At 33.8% G+C, this 17,704-nt stretch overlaps 1 protein-coding gene across 4 annotated transcripts in view; it reads right to left on the reverse strand.

Moving 5' to 3' along the window:
• Positions 1-1,096: 1,096 nt before the first annotated feature.
• Etv1 (ETS variant transcription factor 1) overlaps positions 1,097-17,704 on the reverse strand; it is a 90,175-nt gene continuing 73,567 nt past the window's right edge. For all 4 annotated transcript variants that reach the window (XM_046463590.2, XM_046463589.2, XM_046463588.2 and 1 more), the window contains 3 exons: positions 15,430-15,599; positions 10,374-10,475; positions 1,097-5,282 (listed from right to left, as the gene is read on the reverse strand). In XM_046463590.2, the coding sequence (XP_046319546.1) occupies positions 5,061-5,282; positions 10,374-10,475; positions 15,430-15,599 (494 nt within the window). In that variant the 3' untranslated portion in view covers positions 1,097-5,060. The remainder of the gene's footprint in view (positions 5,283-10,373; positions 10,476-15,429; positions 15,600-17,704) is intronic.

The raw sequence follows: 17,704 nt of genomic DNA on the forward strand, positions 1-17,704 counted from the left end.
CCATTAGCTTCAGTCTCATTGGACAAAGCCAGGAAAGATGAAAGCAGTAATATAAGTCATGTTTCCATGGTGTTTGGCCTAAAGGACTTACTGAAGTGATTTAGATAATTCTTTTCCTAAAAGTTCTTCCTGATATATTTATCAAAGGGATTAAATGAAAGAATATTTTAAGTAATTGGAACACAGAACTGGAAAAACAAAATTTATCATGTGTCCTAGTATCTAAATTATCCAGAAAGTGAATGAGAAAAAAAAGAACTAGTGCAAAGATATCACTCAAATGATTTGGTCATAAATTATTGAAATGATCTAACACCATTAGAATGCAGTTTAAACTTTAGATTACATTTGTCAGTTTTAGATGTGCCACTATTCAGAGTGATCAAGACAGTTCCATATTTTCCATTTCTGGACTTTTATTTTAGATTCAAATTTTGAGCATATTTAACTTGCTGTAATTACATGAATTTCATAGCATGTTTTCTCAAACTGTAAATATAATTTTAATACAACCAAGTGAATTAAAAAATTTATTTCCCATAGAAACATAAATATAATTTTAGAATGGAACCAAATAAGAATATTGGAGTCTATGCATATGCAAAAAGAAAACCTACCTTACATATGAATTCATAAGTCAAGCTATTATATATACACTTTTAATTGAACATTCTAAAATCATCAGTATTTCTATAAAGCCATACACTAGTCTAATCAAACTTTCTTCTTAAACTATACTTTTCCATAAACTTTTAAAATGTCTTTTTCAAAGAAAAATCAAGCCCTAAAATTGCTAGTTGAGTTCTAAATAAATTAGATCAGCTCTCCAAAGTCCCCAGGAGGCAGCCAGGTGGCCCCTCCCAACCTCCTGTGGGTCCCCCCCCCCCCCAATCCGGGTAAAATTCTTGTGTTTTGTCCAACACAAATACCTTTCTGAAACTTGACTTATATGCAATTCTTATCACAATTACACAATATGTACATTAGTCTTCTTTAAATTTCTTCCTAACATTATTTTTATTCAAATTGTATGGTTTTTAATAACTCTAATTCCTTCCTTTTTGTACCAAACAGCAATGGGAAAATAGCTTACTCATTTCTTTTTTTTTTAAATTTTAACTTTTTATGATTCAAAGTAATAAAAATTCAAATGGCCTTCTTCTCTGTAATGTTTTGCATAATAGGTAAGAGTGGCTTAATTTGGAAACTCCTGTGATCTGTCCAAATGCTATAACATCGAGCAACAAATTTTTTTCCTTGTCATATAAAGACAAGTTAGACATTTTTACAACTGTTCCTTTAATTAACAAGAGACATAGTCTATGTGTTGTTCTTACCATATAAGAAGTAATCATTTGCAAATGTTAAGATCATAGAATAACTACTCATAATAACAGTAAAAGAAATTTATTTTAAAAATATAATCTGACTTGTAAAAGATTAACTGTGCTATTACTGTTATTATCACATCTTCCTTTCTTTTTTCTCATTACACAATGTTTACCTGCAGTGAAGGGGTGATCTGAATAATCTAATAAATTGAAGTGATTACCAGATGGACTAGTGGAATAGTAAACTTTAATATAGCAAGCTTTCAAATCTATGAAGTATAAGGGTCAGAGTATCTTAATGGTAAATGAAAACATTTCATAATACTAAACTTAGATTCCTTGATAGAACTTTTTTTTGCCCTTGATTAAATAAGTTAGCATTTTTGTTATACAGGGTCTTCATTATATTAGGCTGGATAACAGGTTTCCTTGGTCCCCTCCCATGCCCTCATGCTAATCCCCAGAACCTATGAATAATTTCTCTGGCAAAAGGGACTTGGCACATGTGAATAAGGATCTTGAGATGGAGGAGATTAGCTTGAGTTAGCTGGTAAAATCTAAGTATAATCACAGGTATCCTTAAGATTTCAGAAGAAGATTTGACTATAGAAGGGATGTGATTAGTGAAATAGAGATTGACATGACATAGGCAGGAGCCAAGAGATACTGGCAGCCTCCAGAAGTAGGGACAACAAGGATTGCTTCCAAAAGGAGCCAGTCCTACAGACATCTTAGCTTAAGAACTGGCCCTAAAACACCTTGGTTTTAGCTCTATAGGCTAATGTTAGACTTCGTACTTCCAGAACTAGAATAGTCTTGTGTTGATTTACTAAAGTTACTATAACTTACACAATATCTTCAGGAAACTGGATCTCTAAGGTTCTTCTGTGATTTGAGAAAAATGCTCTGCATTGCCTGCTTTGTGTATTTTTGTTTTCAAAAATATTTAAATAGATGTAAATTGAGAAAAAGCATTTTTTTCATTAGTTATTTGAGATATAAAATTCTTTATAGTTAATCTGTTGGATATTAGCATGTCATCAACAAGAGGCAGTGAATACTAGTGGAGATACTTCATTTAATTTCTCTTACAAAGGGGAAAGAAGACATTATTTCAAATTTCTATGTTAGAATAGCCAATTCAATTAGAAATTCAAAACACGAGAATCTTGCAGAAATCAGCTGCCAGATTTATTAATCTACCTGAAAATTAAAAAAACATAAAAATACAACCAAACAAAAAGTAGAATAAAATCCCAAAGTAAAAAATAAAAACCAAAAAAAATTGATACATTTCCCAAAAGAGTTTATAATGCAATATTTTGAACCCTTCTGTATTAGAAATATATTTTCTATTGGTCAATTACTTATTTAGTTCAGTGAGTTACTACCATAAACAGCAATATGTAGTCTGTCCTTAAATATTATATAATGAATGCCATTTCTTTCTTTGATCCTTTAAGATAACTCATGGCCTAATTCTTCCTCACTGACTGATTAGAGTTAGAATATAAAAAGAAAAAAAGGAACAAAAAAAAAGGAAGAGGAAAAAAAAATAATCCTCAATATGATTTTCATTTAAAAGATACTTTAATGACCCACTAAGTTTTCTCTTCAGTTTCACCAAATGTCTCATATAACCATTTTCTTTCCAATAAAATTTCCACTGAATATTTTAAAATCTGTTTTTGTCCTAAGTGTTGCAAATGGCCATATGAGCATAGAGGGGTTTAAAAGAAAAAAAAAAAACCTTCTTATTTTTAAGGCATATTTATTAGCCCATAAAGGGCCAAATAATAGGTGACAAGTATATAGAACAATCATTGAGATCACAGGTTACACACATATGTTGAAGTGAATTTTTTTTGTAGGAATAATGTGAATAGTATTGATTTTGGCATGTGGGTTCCCCAATAACTATTTAGAGAAATAGCTGTGATCTGTGTAGTAATGGGTAGCAAGAGACCATCTTTAAATAGTCTTTCTGGTGCTTATCATGAAATGCTTTCATAGGTCTATTTTGGCTTCATGTATAGGATTTTTTTAACATTTTGCTATAGACTCTGAAAAAAAATGCTTCTAGGATATTAATGGATTGAACAAAATTCATGTCACTTGCTTGATTCTTAACAAGCTATTCAGCGATACCATTTACTTATGGTTCTTTCAGAGTGAATGGAACAAGTCCTGCCTTCGATTATTTTCTCCAAATGCAAAACAAAATACAAAACAAACTCTTTGAAACTTCAAATCTTTAAATCTTCTTTCAAACAATCCAGTCACATTTACAGGAGTGTCCAAAACGAGATGATGGATAATATCAGTGCCAGCACTATGTCATACAGCAAACTTCCTCATATTCTTTGACAGTTTGTAATTTTCCATTTCACCAAAAGTTACAAAAGTTTCCACAGTTTCCCTTAGCAAGCTGAAGCTTACTCTTCATTTGTCAATGTGCATAAAAGCTGCTCATAGCATAGCATGGCATAAGCTACTTTTAAAGCAATAAACGGTTTGAGTCATCTATTTTGTCCTGAAATGCTATCTGTAGTTAACTGTACTGCTTATAAATGGTCATAGTAAATTCAGCATGAAAGAGAATATTACAGAAAAGACAGCAGCAGAAGCATTAGCATTATCTAATATTTATATATGTTATCAACATAACACAGCAGTAAAACGTTTAAATGCATATCAACGGGTACCATGTCTAAAAATTACTATAGTACCTATTTAGTGTAGTGGATATTTTTCTTAAAGAGTGCTTGCTGTAACTAGAACAGCATAATATGTGATTTAGTACAGTTAATTCTTATTGATTAAATAATGTATTTATGTACTGGAGGAAGAGAAAGGAGACAGATATTTTTTGCTTCATTGTGATCCCAGATTTAACATATAAATGAAGATTCCAAAGGACCATGACATGTCACTATTTAACTGAAACAGGCTTCAAAATACTTAAAAGACAGTATGATATGTAACTAAAGAGCAAGGTGGCACCAGATAACGTGTAATGCTACTGGCCTATGGCTCAGATTGGAGCCAGAGTCCAAAACTGTGCCCCTCGTTTACAGTCATGGTGATTACTCAGCTTCAGAGAGAACTGGCCACTTGCGTGGTTATCCTCTACGAGTCATATATAAAGCAAACAAAACAAAATAAAAGGCAAATGCAATCACTAAATACCTTTTTACAAGAGGTGCAAAAACAGTCATTCCTAACAATTAAACTGCCATTTACAGTAGGTTTTTTTGTACACCTGCAGAGCCTCAGAAATGACGGGGAAAATGCTCAAAGGCAAATAGTCTCCAAGTGGATATTTACACAATGTGAAATTAACTGTACCATAGGTATCCAGAGAAAATGAACATTATCTTATGTTATTATGAAATCGACAGACACGATATAGCTTCATACTTAAAACCTGTAGGACCCCATCCCAAAGCCTAAGTAAAAAGTAATCCCCAAATCCCTCTGCCCATTCACCCATTACCTTCCTGTTACACAGAATAAATGTTTAGATTACTCCCACCCACCCTCAAATAAAGTGCGCAGTCCATGGCAGACCATAGAATAATGCAACAGGAAAAGCCCCCTTTTGTATTATTATTTAAAAATAAAATACAAACAACAAAAATAAAACAAAGACTGAAGAGAATTCAGTGATTCTCCATATCTCGCAGAAAGAGAGAAAGCACGAGGATGCCCCCTTGACTGTCACTCATGTTAGTACACGTAGCCTTCGTTGTAGGGATGAGGGTTGCAGCAGCCCCCTTCAGGCATGTAGGCCATGCTCTCATCAAAGTGAGACAGAGGCACCGTGTCCTCCTCATTGATGTGACGCTCCATGTCTGTCTTCAGCAGTGGGCGCTGATTATCTGGAAAGGCCATGGAGAAAAGGGCTTCTGGATCACACACAAACTTGTAGACATATCTCTCTCCAGCCACCTGATGAGAACATGAAGAAAAAAGCCCATCCTCACCATCCCCAGATGGGGAGGGGAAAGGAAGGGGAAAAAAATGGTTTACTATAGGAGAAAGTTGAATGAACAAAGGCAACCCAATACATAGCAGGTATACACACAAAGTTAAAAAAAAAATTCTTCATTTTTACAATAAATTGTGATTCAATCAAGGAAAATACAAAATGATGACTGAGTAATAGTTAATCCATTCAGATATAGCTACGAATTTCAACAGTTTGCTTGTTTTAATATAAAAGCAAAGTTATGTTGTTATTTTTTTAAAACAATGATCTCATGCAAGCATTTCGCATTGGAAAATTTTTTATTTCATTTGAAGGCAACATCTACATTTGTAAAAATTTATATCTTTAAGGTATGGTGTCTCCTCTCAATATTCCATTTTGGAAACAATGGAAAAACTAAGCCTTGAAAGTTTAAAAGAAAAATGGGTTTTATTCCTAATATCCCTCACCTCCTGCTTTGTGTTGTGTATTCTCATCTAAAAAAGCAAAGATACATAGCCTTATTTAAATGAAAGATGAATCAAGAGGACCGCATTATCGTGGGTACATCACATTTTTAAAAATGAAGGGAAGATACATTAGATGGAACTTAAGGATGTGTGTAAAGTGTCAAATTGAAGCAAGAGGTGTAAAAAAGTGAAAGGAATCTAAAATATACAACGCATACAGAGGAAATGAGAAAAAGAAATGTGACAACTGCCTGAAATAAAAGAGACATACCGTAATGTGTAGGGAATGACATACCTCAAACTTAAATTTGGAAGAGTAATGCTTCTGTAGAAAATTATAAGCAATCGAAGGAGACAAATATGGCTCCCACTAAAAAATAGTGCTGACATATTCAACACCAGCGCAGGGGTGCACACTCATAGTTCTTTGATTTCACTTTGGTTTTGTGTGTATGTGTGTGTGTTTGTGTGTGTGTAGCTCATAATTTCAGAAAGCTGAAAATTTCTCAATGTCTTTGTGCTCCCCTGTGTCAAAAAGACATTACTATTGCATTTGTGGTATAGGGGAACAGTGTGTTCACGGTTTCTAAACTATCTGTATAAGTTTTGGGGAAAAAGAACAACTGCCAAAGTCTTGCTCCTCCAAATTCCGTTTCAGAACTTTTTTTTTTGCCCCAAATTTAAATAAGAGGAACCACTTTAGCAAATTCAAATAAGCTGAATATGCCTGAGTTTAAAAAGAGCCAGGACTTAGTAGTGTTTATGAATCTGGACATGTTGCTTAACTCCCTCCTCAGTTCCCTGCCTTGTGAAATGGAAACAGGAATGGCTCCTTGGAAAGACACTGGGGGACTGAGAGGAAAGTCTCTGGCACAGTGCATTGAAAACAGAAGCCTCACATAATTATTTACTTTCCTGCTTTATGTAAAGAAAATTAATTTCTTAAAGGTGAACTGGTGAAATGATCATAAAAAATGAGTAGAAAATACCAGAAACAACCTGAAATATTAAATTCAAGTTTTCCTTTTCTTCCCCCTCCATTGATCAAAGTATTTGCAGGGGAAAAGGAAAAAAAAAAGTATATGGCCTGCATACCTCTGAGTGTTTTATAACCTGTTTTATTTTGTTTGGGGCTTCAGAGAAAGAAGGTATATATTTAGGTATATTTGCTTTTTTTTTTTTTTTTTCAACATGTTGATACTGGCTATAATTAGAAGTGATGTGATAAATGAAAAAGGTTTCACCACAGGGAATTTAAATGGATAACATGCAATCAAGATTATAAAATCTCTTAAGGACCTTGTCTTTACTCACTGTTTCCTCCTGTTTCTTTTCTTTATTTCTTTATTTATTTTGAATAAACATTTTTAGGTTGACTACTGTATTTATTGAACTATATTAAGTGATGCTGAGTTTAGAACAAGAGCTGACATCCAAACAATGAAAGTGATGTCTTCCATTATTAGTAATACAATCACAATGTGAAAAGGGCTGTACATTAAGTGTCCCCAAATTACAACACTGAGAGAGGAAAAACAGGGATTTTGTGGGCAAATGAATCAGATGAAAACAAAGGAGGCATGTTTGTTAAGCTGTACTTTCAAAGGTTAAATATTTGAATTATGTTTTAGCTTTTGAAATTTCAAAAGTAATTCAGAGTTATTGGTTACTGAATTAGAAATGACAGATCAAGGGAAAAAAAAGCTTCCTAATTATATCATCCAGAATATAACCACTGTTTAAAATGTTGGTATATATTTTTCTAGGCATTTCTAAATTTTGAAATAGAGCACTCCTATTGTCTAGGTACAACGAGCATTACTACACCATTTCTTCTTTCTTTCATAACTACTGAAATTAATTACCAGTTTTAATTTTAAATTTTTTTTCATGTTTAGACCCATTGGTTATTTTTATTTTATTTTCTGCCTTTTAATTTGTTTGTTTGTGTGTGTGTGTGTGTGTGTGTGTGTTGTATGTGTGTACTCTACATAATGCCCACTGTCAATTCATTGACAGTTTTGTCAATGAACAAATATGGTCATGTAAATATTTCCCCTACATGTTGAAGTATGTAATTCTACATCTTTAAAAAAAAATAAAAAGGATGGCATAGTTTTCCTCTGAATGACTATACTAGAATTGACTTAACCAACAGAATGGTGCATAAGTTAAAAAGGGAAGGGCAGAACATTCTAGAAATAATGTGAGTGATGCACTGGAGTACAGGTGTGTCTAGGAACAGCCAGACACAGAATGGCTATATAGGCACGAGGAGGAGGGATAAATTCCACAATTAAACTTGTAAGTGTCCTCATTGTGCTAGCCATGAATATAATGCATTTTTTGCATTGAGCTATTGAGCATCCTGCCATTCTTTAAGTCATAAGAAACACCTCAAAAGGTCTGTCATAATTAGCATTTTACTTTCCTAAATTAACTTATAAATTAGTGGTAAATAGTTTCCATTGGCAGTTATAGCCTACCAAGGGCAAATATGAGGAACAATGACATTTTTACTGGTATAATTCAGGATCTATATCATTATGTGATAGCATGTTGCCTTATTAACTTATTAAAATAAGAGGACATGGAATAAGACAACAAATAAATGGGAATCAGTAGTGGTCCTACTAGTAATAAGTTTAAGCATATTTGAGAATATTTAAGATCAGGTACAACATTCTGTAGATCTGTATCTACCACTGTAATAGTCTGGATCTTAAGTGTTCTCCAATGATCTATGTGGTAAAGTTTGGTCCCACACATGTTGCTACTGGAGGTGGTGGCAACTTCAAGAGGTGCGGCCCAGTAAAAGTTCTTTAGAACACTGGGGCCTGTCTTAAAGGAGTAGTGAGACCCTAGTCTCTTCTCTTTCTCTCTTTTGCTTCCTGGCTATGAGGTGAGCAGGTTTCCTATACCATGATATGCTGTCTTGCCATAAACCCAAAGCCAGAGGGCTAATTGATCATGGATTGAAACCTCTAAAACTGTGAGCCACCATAACACTTTTGGCTTTATAAGGTGAATTATCTCAGGTATTTTTCATCGACATGGAAAGCTAATACAAATACTGTGTTTAAAACCAAAGGTACAATTATGGGTCTTATAATAATTTTAGCTGAGAAAGCTCTTAATGGTCTAGACAAACCTCAAATGCCTTGGCTTAACATGACTTCCGGATGTATGCTAGGCTAGGCATCTATCATTTTATAGAGACATTAATTATGCCAGGTGCCATGCAAAGTATCTCAAGTACCTTTTATTTAATAATCATGACAACTTTAATGATGTAAGAACATCACTGTTTAGTAAAAGAATCTGTTCAAGAAAGTGACCCTAGCATTGAAACCTAAATGTGCCTGCACTTTCCTTCACTACTTTGTAGTGCTGCCCAGGGAAACTGTGATGGACTAGTACTGAGCTCCCATATGAAGAGGAGGGGAATGAAAATGAAGAATAAGATGTATGTGAAAGGATAGGGTTACAAACTGAGTATGGAGGCGGGGTGGGGGGTGTGGAGACAGCAAACAGTCACATATTTTGAAGGTAAGATTCAGGAAATAGGGAGGAATTGAAAATCCAATTCAACTTTATCTTATAAGGATTTTAAAAGTTCTAACTTCTGAGCTGGCAAATTCCAGAGCACCAATTCCCTGTGTTCCAGAAAACTCAATAGTCCTACTGCCCTCTATTAAGTTTTATGCAGCGACTGCCAGTTTTTCTTGGCACAACTATGATGCCATAAAAATATGCCACAATCTATAACATGTAACTATGTTTGTCTCCCAAATAAACAAAGAATAAATTGTAAAACTGAAATGTCCACAATGAATAAATCATCAACAAGGCAATTAGATTTGAATACAAATACAAGGCAGAAGGACATCATAACAAATATCTGAATGTTTAATCTTTATTCATTGCTTCCTTCAAAGATTTTATATTTTATTGTATGATTCACTTATCTCTACTGCATTTTTTAAGTTACTTTCAAATATTAAAGGAAGCTCATTTGGGATAAAACGACATATATTAAACTTTGTTCTACCAACCAAATAAGACCGAGAATAAGTAGTTTAGCATAATAAGTTATTAGGTGACAAAGCCAGGCAAGATATCAGCCAGAAGAAAAAGTATTTTTCCTAATGAGTATAAGAAATATCTGAATGTTTAAGAATCAGAACATTTAAAAAAAAAGAGAACAAAAGAAAGAATTCATTAGCCTAAGAATCTTTATTTGCATTGGAATTTATAAACAAACATTTCAAAAACACAAATTTGTGGAGAAAGCTGCAGAATAACAACTTCTTCTGGAGAGTTACAGATGCAGCATCAATACCAATATAACTTTTCTTTTTACTCTGTGTAGGAAAGTGGACACTTCCAGAAAGCCTACTACTTTATATATAATATTATTACACATTTGTCTGTAATGTCCATAAACAGAAAGGCTTAGAATACCAAAACCAAGAGCTAAGCATTTGTTAGAATGAGTGAAAACCTTGGTTCAGCAATGCAACGATATGTGGCTTTTAAAGTATGACATGCAGATTAATGTGCAACATTTCAATGAATTTTAATGCTGTATTAGCTGCTCACCTTTTGCATGATTCCCTTCTCATAATAATAGCGAAGTGAGCGGCTAAGTTTATCGTAGTTCATAGCTGGCCTGTTTTTCTGAATGCCCCAACGCCGGGCCACCTGCCACCAGAACAAAATTACATTATAGTGTTAAGGATTAGCAAAGGTTCACAAAAATTAGGTAATTAACTACTTCTAAACCCACCCAAACTTGTTCAAATCAAAGATACAAGTAGCAAAAGCTATTGTGATCTGAATTTCCTGTGCCCTGGTTTGCTTTTTAAACCAGGCATGCAGTGATCATTCTGAAACATCACAATAGAATTCTTTGTCACTATTGTTTTGGATACAAAATTAAATGGAAATAAGGGAATGTGTTTACAACAGAACGAACAGACTGCAATTCACCAAAATGAGGCAAGTTTTCCATTCTGAGATACACTATTTTTTTTTTCTTTCTTAGTTTTTCAAACCAAACTATAGATTAAAAGCTGCTTTAAGGATTTCTTTGTAAAGGTGTTTTACTGAAATTATGATAAACCAAAGAAAAAAAGATATCCTGCTTAACTCTATGTAAAAGAATAAACAAGTGGGCAATGTATATAGCAGAAGGAGAAATATACAAATTAATAAACTGAACTACAAATAATTTTTATTGCCTGAAGCAGCATCATAATAAAATTGCATTCAAAACCAAACAGGAGAATAAAGCATTCATACATAGTTGGATGCTAAAAATAAGAAGGAAGTGGAAAAGGTCATCATGCATGAGTCCACAAACAAATATCTTTAAAGCAGAATGTTCGCTTTATTGTTTACTAAAATTTCTGAGAGCTTTTGAACATGTGACTTTGGCAGAATTCTTCAAAGAGCTTTAAAAACACACCTCCTTTCTCAATGTACACACCTCCCTAACCTTACTACTAGGCTGGGCGAGCGGAGGCCTTATACAGAATACTGTGTAGCCTGCTTTCCCTTCCCCAGCTAAAGTGTTCTCATTCATTTCCACTTTTATTAGTCTGAGCAAAAACTGCAGCTGCCATGCAAACCTAGGCAATCCCAAGAGAGCATTATCTAACAGGGTTAGTGTGTTCCTTCATTTCCATGAAATTCCGAGTTGTTGCTACGTCATATATACTAAAATAGCTTTTCTAAGAGATCATTCTGTCTGTCTCCACTTCATTAGCAACAATCTTTTCCAGGGTTTCTTTTTCTTTTTTTTTTTTTTTTTTAAATACCCATCCTTGCTATTTTTCTCTCTGCTGTTTGTATGCTCTCAATGAAGATGTACTTTAGCCACATGAATCAGTATACTTTTTCAGGGTAGAGAGACATGATATCACAGGGACAAGATTACATACCCAAGCTGCCAATAATAGTGGCAGATATATCTTAGTTTTCCAGAAATAAACTTTATTTTAATGTTAAGGTTCTGAGCAATACTGAAATGGTGTGGGGAAAAGTGGTGTTAAGAAATGAAAGTATTTTCTAAATAAAATATCTTTTAAAAACTTCACAATAGACATCAGTGAATCTTTAATAGACATGGCAGCTGAACAGCATGCAAACTTTGAGGAGATGTGAAAATAAATGCTTATCCCTTTAAATTAAAGAACAATTGAGGAATAATTATTCATTTATAAATGATTCTTTTCTAAAACCTCACCAGGATTCACCTGGAAAATAAAATATCCACAACAAAGTTTAAGAGGACATTCTGGAGATCTCTGGGGAGATAAATATGATTTTCGTAATACCACAAAAGAGTATTCCATCTTTACAGAGTTTGATTCTTATGAGACCTAGTAATTCTCATCACTGTGGGTACTAGTCCATATTTAAGAAAACTACAAGGCATTCTTAGACTTGTTTTAGTGACATTTCTTCACAAAGCTTAGGAGAATGAGGCAAAAAAAAAAAATAAGCCTATGAGATTCAGACAAGAAAGAAGCTTAAAATTAACAGAAAACACAAAAAATTCCCAGGCCAGGTAGACCACCCATAAGCTAAGGAAGTCCACTCAGTCTCTACCTGTGACCTTCCAGTGCCATGCATGGTATCCAGCACCACCTGAAGCTAAGGCACAATTGTCAACATGGAGTGGGAGAGTGGAGGCAACACTTTCAAGACTTCCTTATAACACTCATTCAAATAGAAACTTAGGGTGTTAGTGGGGAGAGCAAACTGTGGCACAACGGCATTCCTCCTTATTTTTCCACAAATTAAACAGGATAATGTAATAGAACAAGTATTAGTTAACTTTTTTTAAAAGACCTGCCTGTATATATACATGGAAATCACAATGGGGTCCCAGCTATCAGACATCCTGGTGCTCAACAATCTTGACTATTATAAAAAGACTTTGACATTGAGTCTCATAGATGCCTTACTAATTATTGCAATACTTTTTCCTGGAACATTTCTCTAGGATTACTGATTAACTTGAAAATAATATCTCAAATATCTCAAAAAGAGATATTAAAGATTATGAATTTGCTGAAGTTATCTGTGCAGATAATCAGCACAGATCTAGATGAAATGTAAAGAAAACAGAAGCCACAAGTCAATAGTTTTGGAGACACCTTTCCTGAGTTGTGCAGACATGTACACAGAGCTGCCATGTAAGGGTAGAGGGGAACTATGGGCCACACAGGCTAAAGAAATTTCAGAAACCTGTTACAAAGAAGAAATTTTAACAAGGCATCACAGTCATTGCCTGATGGAAGCAATTCCAACAGTAAGCAATGCAGCAATCAGAAATGAGATTCACTTCATTTTGAACAAAAGCCTTAGGAAATATTCAGTACTTATTGCACAATTCCCGTTGAGTTAGTTACCATTTGTAAATGGTCTACTGGCTCTGAATTACCCAGTCCTTTTTTAACTTTATGAGTCTGCTACAGAAAAGTTGTTGAAATGTCGGTTTATAGTACATAACAGATGTAACTATATTCCTTCTCTGTGTTAAAAAAAAATCACAGAACCTCAGAATTTGATGGAACTTAATGATCATCTGGTCATATCTACCACTTATTCAAACTCAAACATCAGAAAGGTCAATAGTTGTTATATAAAGAACTTAATCACTTGCAGAATGTTTTGCTTCTGAGTGGATCAAGAATTACTGACATAATTCAGCAATGTCCCTTATCTTAACAAATACATGACAAAAATAAAAAGTCCTATTTCTGCTCAGTTTATTTTAATCACAGGTGGAGGGAAATAACTGTTTAACTACTACAAATCCCTGTTGTATATGCTCAGTTGCTGCATGAATCAAGTCTTACAGTGATTATTAGCATCTTCCATGAAGAGAAGAACACACTCTCCCATCATGTTAAAGGGCTTTCAAATTACTTTGTTAAGCATTTCTAGTCTCAATTTGTTACTGCTTCACATTTTTGTGGTTCTTTCACTTACATAATTTAAGTACATCTACAGAAAAACTAATTTTCTTTGACAGCCAAATTGAGCTTTAGACAGACTACAAAATTTAAACACCCAAACTATTATCCCACTCTAAATAAGGGGCATTTTCAGTTTCTGCTATTGCACCCTCTCTCTCTCTCTCTCTCTCTCTCTCTCTCTCTCTCTCTCTGTGTGTGTGTGTGTGTGTGTGTGTGTTTGGTGTGAGGCAAGGGAGATACTGCAAAAATCGAACCTCTAGTACAACTGGTGTGTTGATGTAAATCAGAGGATACAATCGTACTAACGAGCTCCTCTTATTTCATAGTTTTTAAAATATACTCTTGCAATAAATCATCTCTTAATAAGTTATGTAATTTTGTCTTCTGAACATCAAAAGAGGGCATATTATTTGATTATGTTCAATATATCAGTTAATAAACCCAGAACATTTAAGATATATGGGCCCAGTAGCCAGGTTGTGGATATCCAGTGTCTACGAAACAAATCACTTTGGGTTCCAAAAATTTTCAACTCTTACTAAATTTTTCAGCTTTGCTGAGGTGTTTAGATTCAGTAGCCAATATAATCAGTCACAGGCATGTCAGCCAAAAATCTCCCATGGTTTTCTTGGCTGATATTAACTAAAGTCAATTTTTTAAATAATAGAGAAAGCATTTTAATAAAACAAAAATTTCATTGAATAGTCAGTCACCTTTCCCCAGAGGTCCAAAGTGTTATCGATGGATTATGCTATAGTAACTACAGTAGACTTATACCTAAACTAAGTCCTGGGGGAAAGAAAATTTTAATTTTAGGAGCTCTTCATGGAATTACTTCATTTGTGATTCTTTATGAAAATACTTGATTTGTGTGTGCACTGCAAGGTAAGGAGGCAGGATTGAGAGACAGTTGAATACTTGGTTGAAAGTGTGTTCCATATATGTATATTATCTCTATCCAGAATGTCTCATTTTAATAATCCCTTGTATACTATAGCAATATTTTAAAGTTTATCCCTACTTTCCAATGGAGTCTACACAGTCCAGATGACTTGAAACAGATATCACTAACATTCAAAAGGAAACAATGTCTCTACCAAGCCTGTGTCTTGTAAAACACTCTTAAGTCTGTGAATTTTCCACTGTATACTGTGGCATTGGATGTCTCTCCCCGCCCCCTAGCTGTTCTTCACCTCCGCCTTACGCATGACTTTGGTCCTTAAATGCTCCTCTCCAAACCTCTTGATAAAATCCAGATTGTCCAAATAATGACTGCTAATTCAAAAGAACAATTCCTCTATCTACAAAATTAGTTGCGCCTCAGCAGACATCTCCCTTCTTTCCTAAGGACCATGAAACCTCCTACCTCCTTCCCCAAATTAAATGCTCTTTTAGAGACTTCTCCAGTTTGGCCTTCCTGAATAAAGAGCCATGCTAATGGTGTTCTGTTTGATTTTCTTCAACATTCTGTAGGACAGTATTACAATGGAAAGATTATAGAATAAATTAGTAGCTTTAAATGTTGACATTATTCTTTTTTGTCCCACTGTCTAATTCAAAAGGTAGCCAGAGTTTTAAAACTATATGTTTAGCATATTAATCAAATATATCAGCTCCTTTACATCATAGCACATCTTATTCTCCTAAATAAAATTTACTAAACCAACCTCTTCAGGCTCAATCAGCTTAAATTCCATGCCTCTACCAGTCCAGGCAATGAAATGAGAATTTGAAGGGTCGTCCAGAAGAGCTACCAAAAACTGCCAGAGCTGAAGTGATCCTCGCCGTTGGTACGTGGGTCCTTCCCGATACATTCCTGGCTCTTGTTTAATATCCCCTAAATTAAAAATTTTAAAGGTTCATCATTAGCATCAATATTATGCTATTTATGTAAACTTTTTATTAAACCAATGAAGAAAATGGCTAAACACAGCAACTTTGTGAAATATAATGTTACCCTTAAATAAAGATTTAAAATAGTTAAATGGTCGACTAAATCTGCAATCTGTACAAACTTACAGAGAACTATATGTAATATTCACGTCAAAAATATTGTAAAAAGGTGCAGAAAAAAATCCATGGATGTCATTTGCTTACAAAAGTTTTGTATAACTATTTTTTTTCATTGATTTCTCTAAAAACCATGATATAAGGGACTGGGATGTATTTCAGCCATAGAAAGTTTGCCTAGCAAACTTGTATGCAGCCCTGGGTTTGTTCCCCAGCACCACAAGCAAATATAGTAACAACAACAATAATAATTACCATAGTACCTAATCATACTTATTTGCTTCTTTGTTAATGATATTACTCACTTCTCTAAGCAACGATGAAGAGGGAGTAATCAATTTTAAGCTTAGGGCATTTTATTTGTACAAATTAAATTGTGCAAACTATAATTTGCAAATACCTTATTGACCTATGCATGATAAACTATTGAAAATTTTAATGCACATATTTCAAAGCAAATGTAATATAATCATAAACTCTGAGTTAAGTAATGTGCACTTTATATAAATTAGAAAAATCTCCTGGGTAATTCATAGCATACTATATTATCATCATACCATCTTTCTTCCACACCTTCATATACCTTCATAGAGAAATTATCACTTTCTCACCTGGCAACAAATAAAAATTCTCTCTCATATTTCTTTAACTCTTATTTGTATTTCATTCATATGAATTTGCCAATTTAAAAATATGCACATCAGATATTTCTGTGGGAAAAAAAGCTATTTTTAAGCAAGAAGATTTGTTTATTTTAGATTCATTTGGCATTCATATATAGTATAAAAATCTAGTAAATAACAATAAAGGTTATTTAGCATTGTAATGCTTCTGCTATAAATCTGGTCATTTATCTTGGCTTAACAAAGCAAAATACCTAGTGTCACAACCATTGATTATTTACTGATATCTCCAGTCAATTGTCTCAAAATATGTGGAATTGATCACATTGGGGACTGAGTGTGTACAGTCAAATGAGTATATCATTGTTAATGAATGAAGTTTTCTTCTCCACTAAAGAAACAATTCTGACAGGATACACTCAAGTGGATCTATTGACACTAGCGTGAATTTTAAAACAGACCATCATAAGCTTTCTATTTTTTTTTTTGGGGGGGGGGTCTGTGGAGAGAAATATAACTCTTAAAAGAATTGCACACCAAATTACAAAGTTATTCAGACCCTAATTGCTAAAAAATCATTATGTTGTTTTGTTCTAAACTATATAATACAGGAGTGTATCTTTATATTGGCTTCAAAGACAGTTTTATTTATCTTAGTTTTTTCTTCTGAGACTTATACAAATTTTTCATCAGGGTAACTAAACAATTATGCACATAGAGTGAAACACTGACATTTTTATTGTTTCTATAGCACTTCTGCCTATAAATGTGACTGAATGCACTGACCATGAACAATGAAAAAATAATCCCTTGTTTTTCTTTCTTCTTGTTCTCTATTACATGGCAAATACTATCTTTCAACAATGTTTCCTTAGCATAAAATTGAAGAATATTTAAAAGTCAAAGGGAATCAATAATCAAAACAGCCAATTCCCTAAACATCAGTGTAATTTGGGCCTATATCTTGTCCATAGCTTTAAAATAGTTTTCCTCCTCATGTGTTCTTACTAATTTTAACATGACTTAAAATATGAAGCTCACCACAAACAAAAGAAACTGACAAAGGTCATTCCTACAAGTAAAAGCTTTAAGCTTCACCTGAAAGAAAAGGCTATATGTTAAGAATTGTGATGTTCTTCTAATGGTGTTAAATAGCCAGTTCTCACATATGAAAGGAGGCTTAAAGTATCTATTACAGAATGAAGCCAAAAAAGTGACCCCCAAAGTGACTTTGGAATAAATCTAACAATTAAAAGGAGGCAAAGGAAGTGTATTTTCCCAAGACTCACCATCCCTTCTGAATGGTATA

The sequence above is a fragment of the Marmota monax genome, unplaced genomic scaffold (genome assembly GCF_021218885.2).
Source record: "Marmota monax isolate L192 unplaced genomic scaffold, Marmota_monax_Labrador192_F-V1.1 WCK01_AAM20220418_F8-fsc00057, whole genome shotgun sequence".
Lineage (NCBI taxonomy): Eukaryota > Metazoa > Chordata > Mammalia > Rodentia > Sciuridae > Marmota > Marmota monax.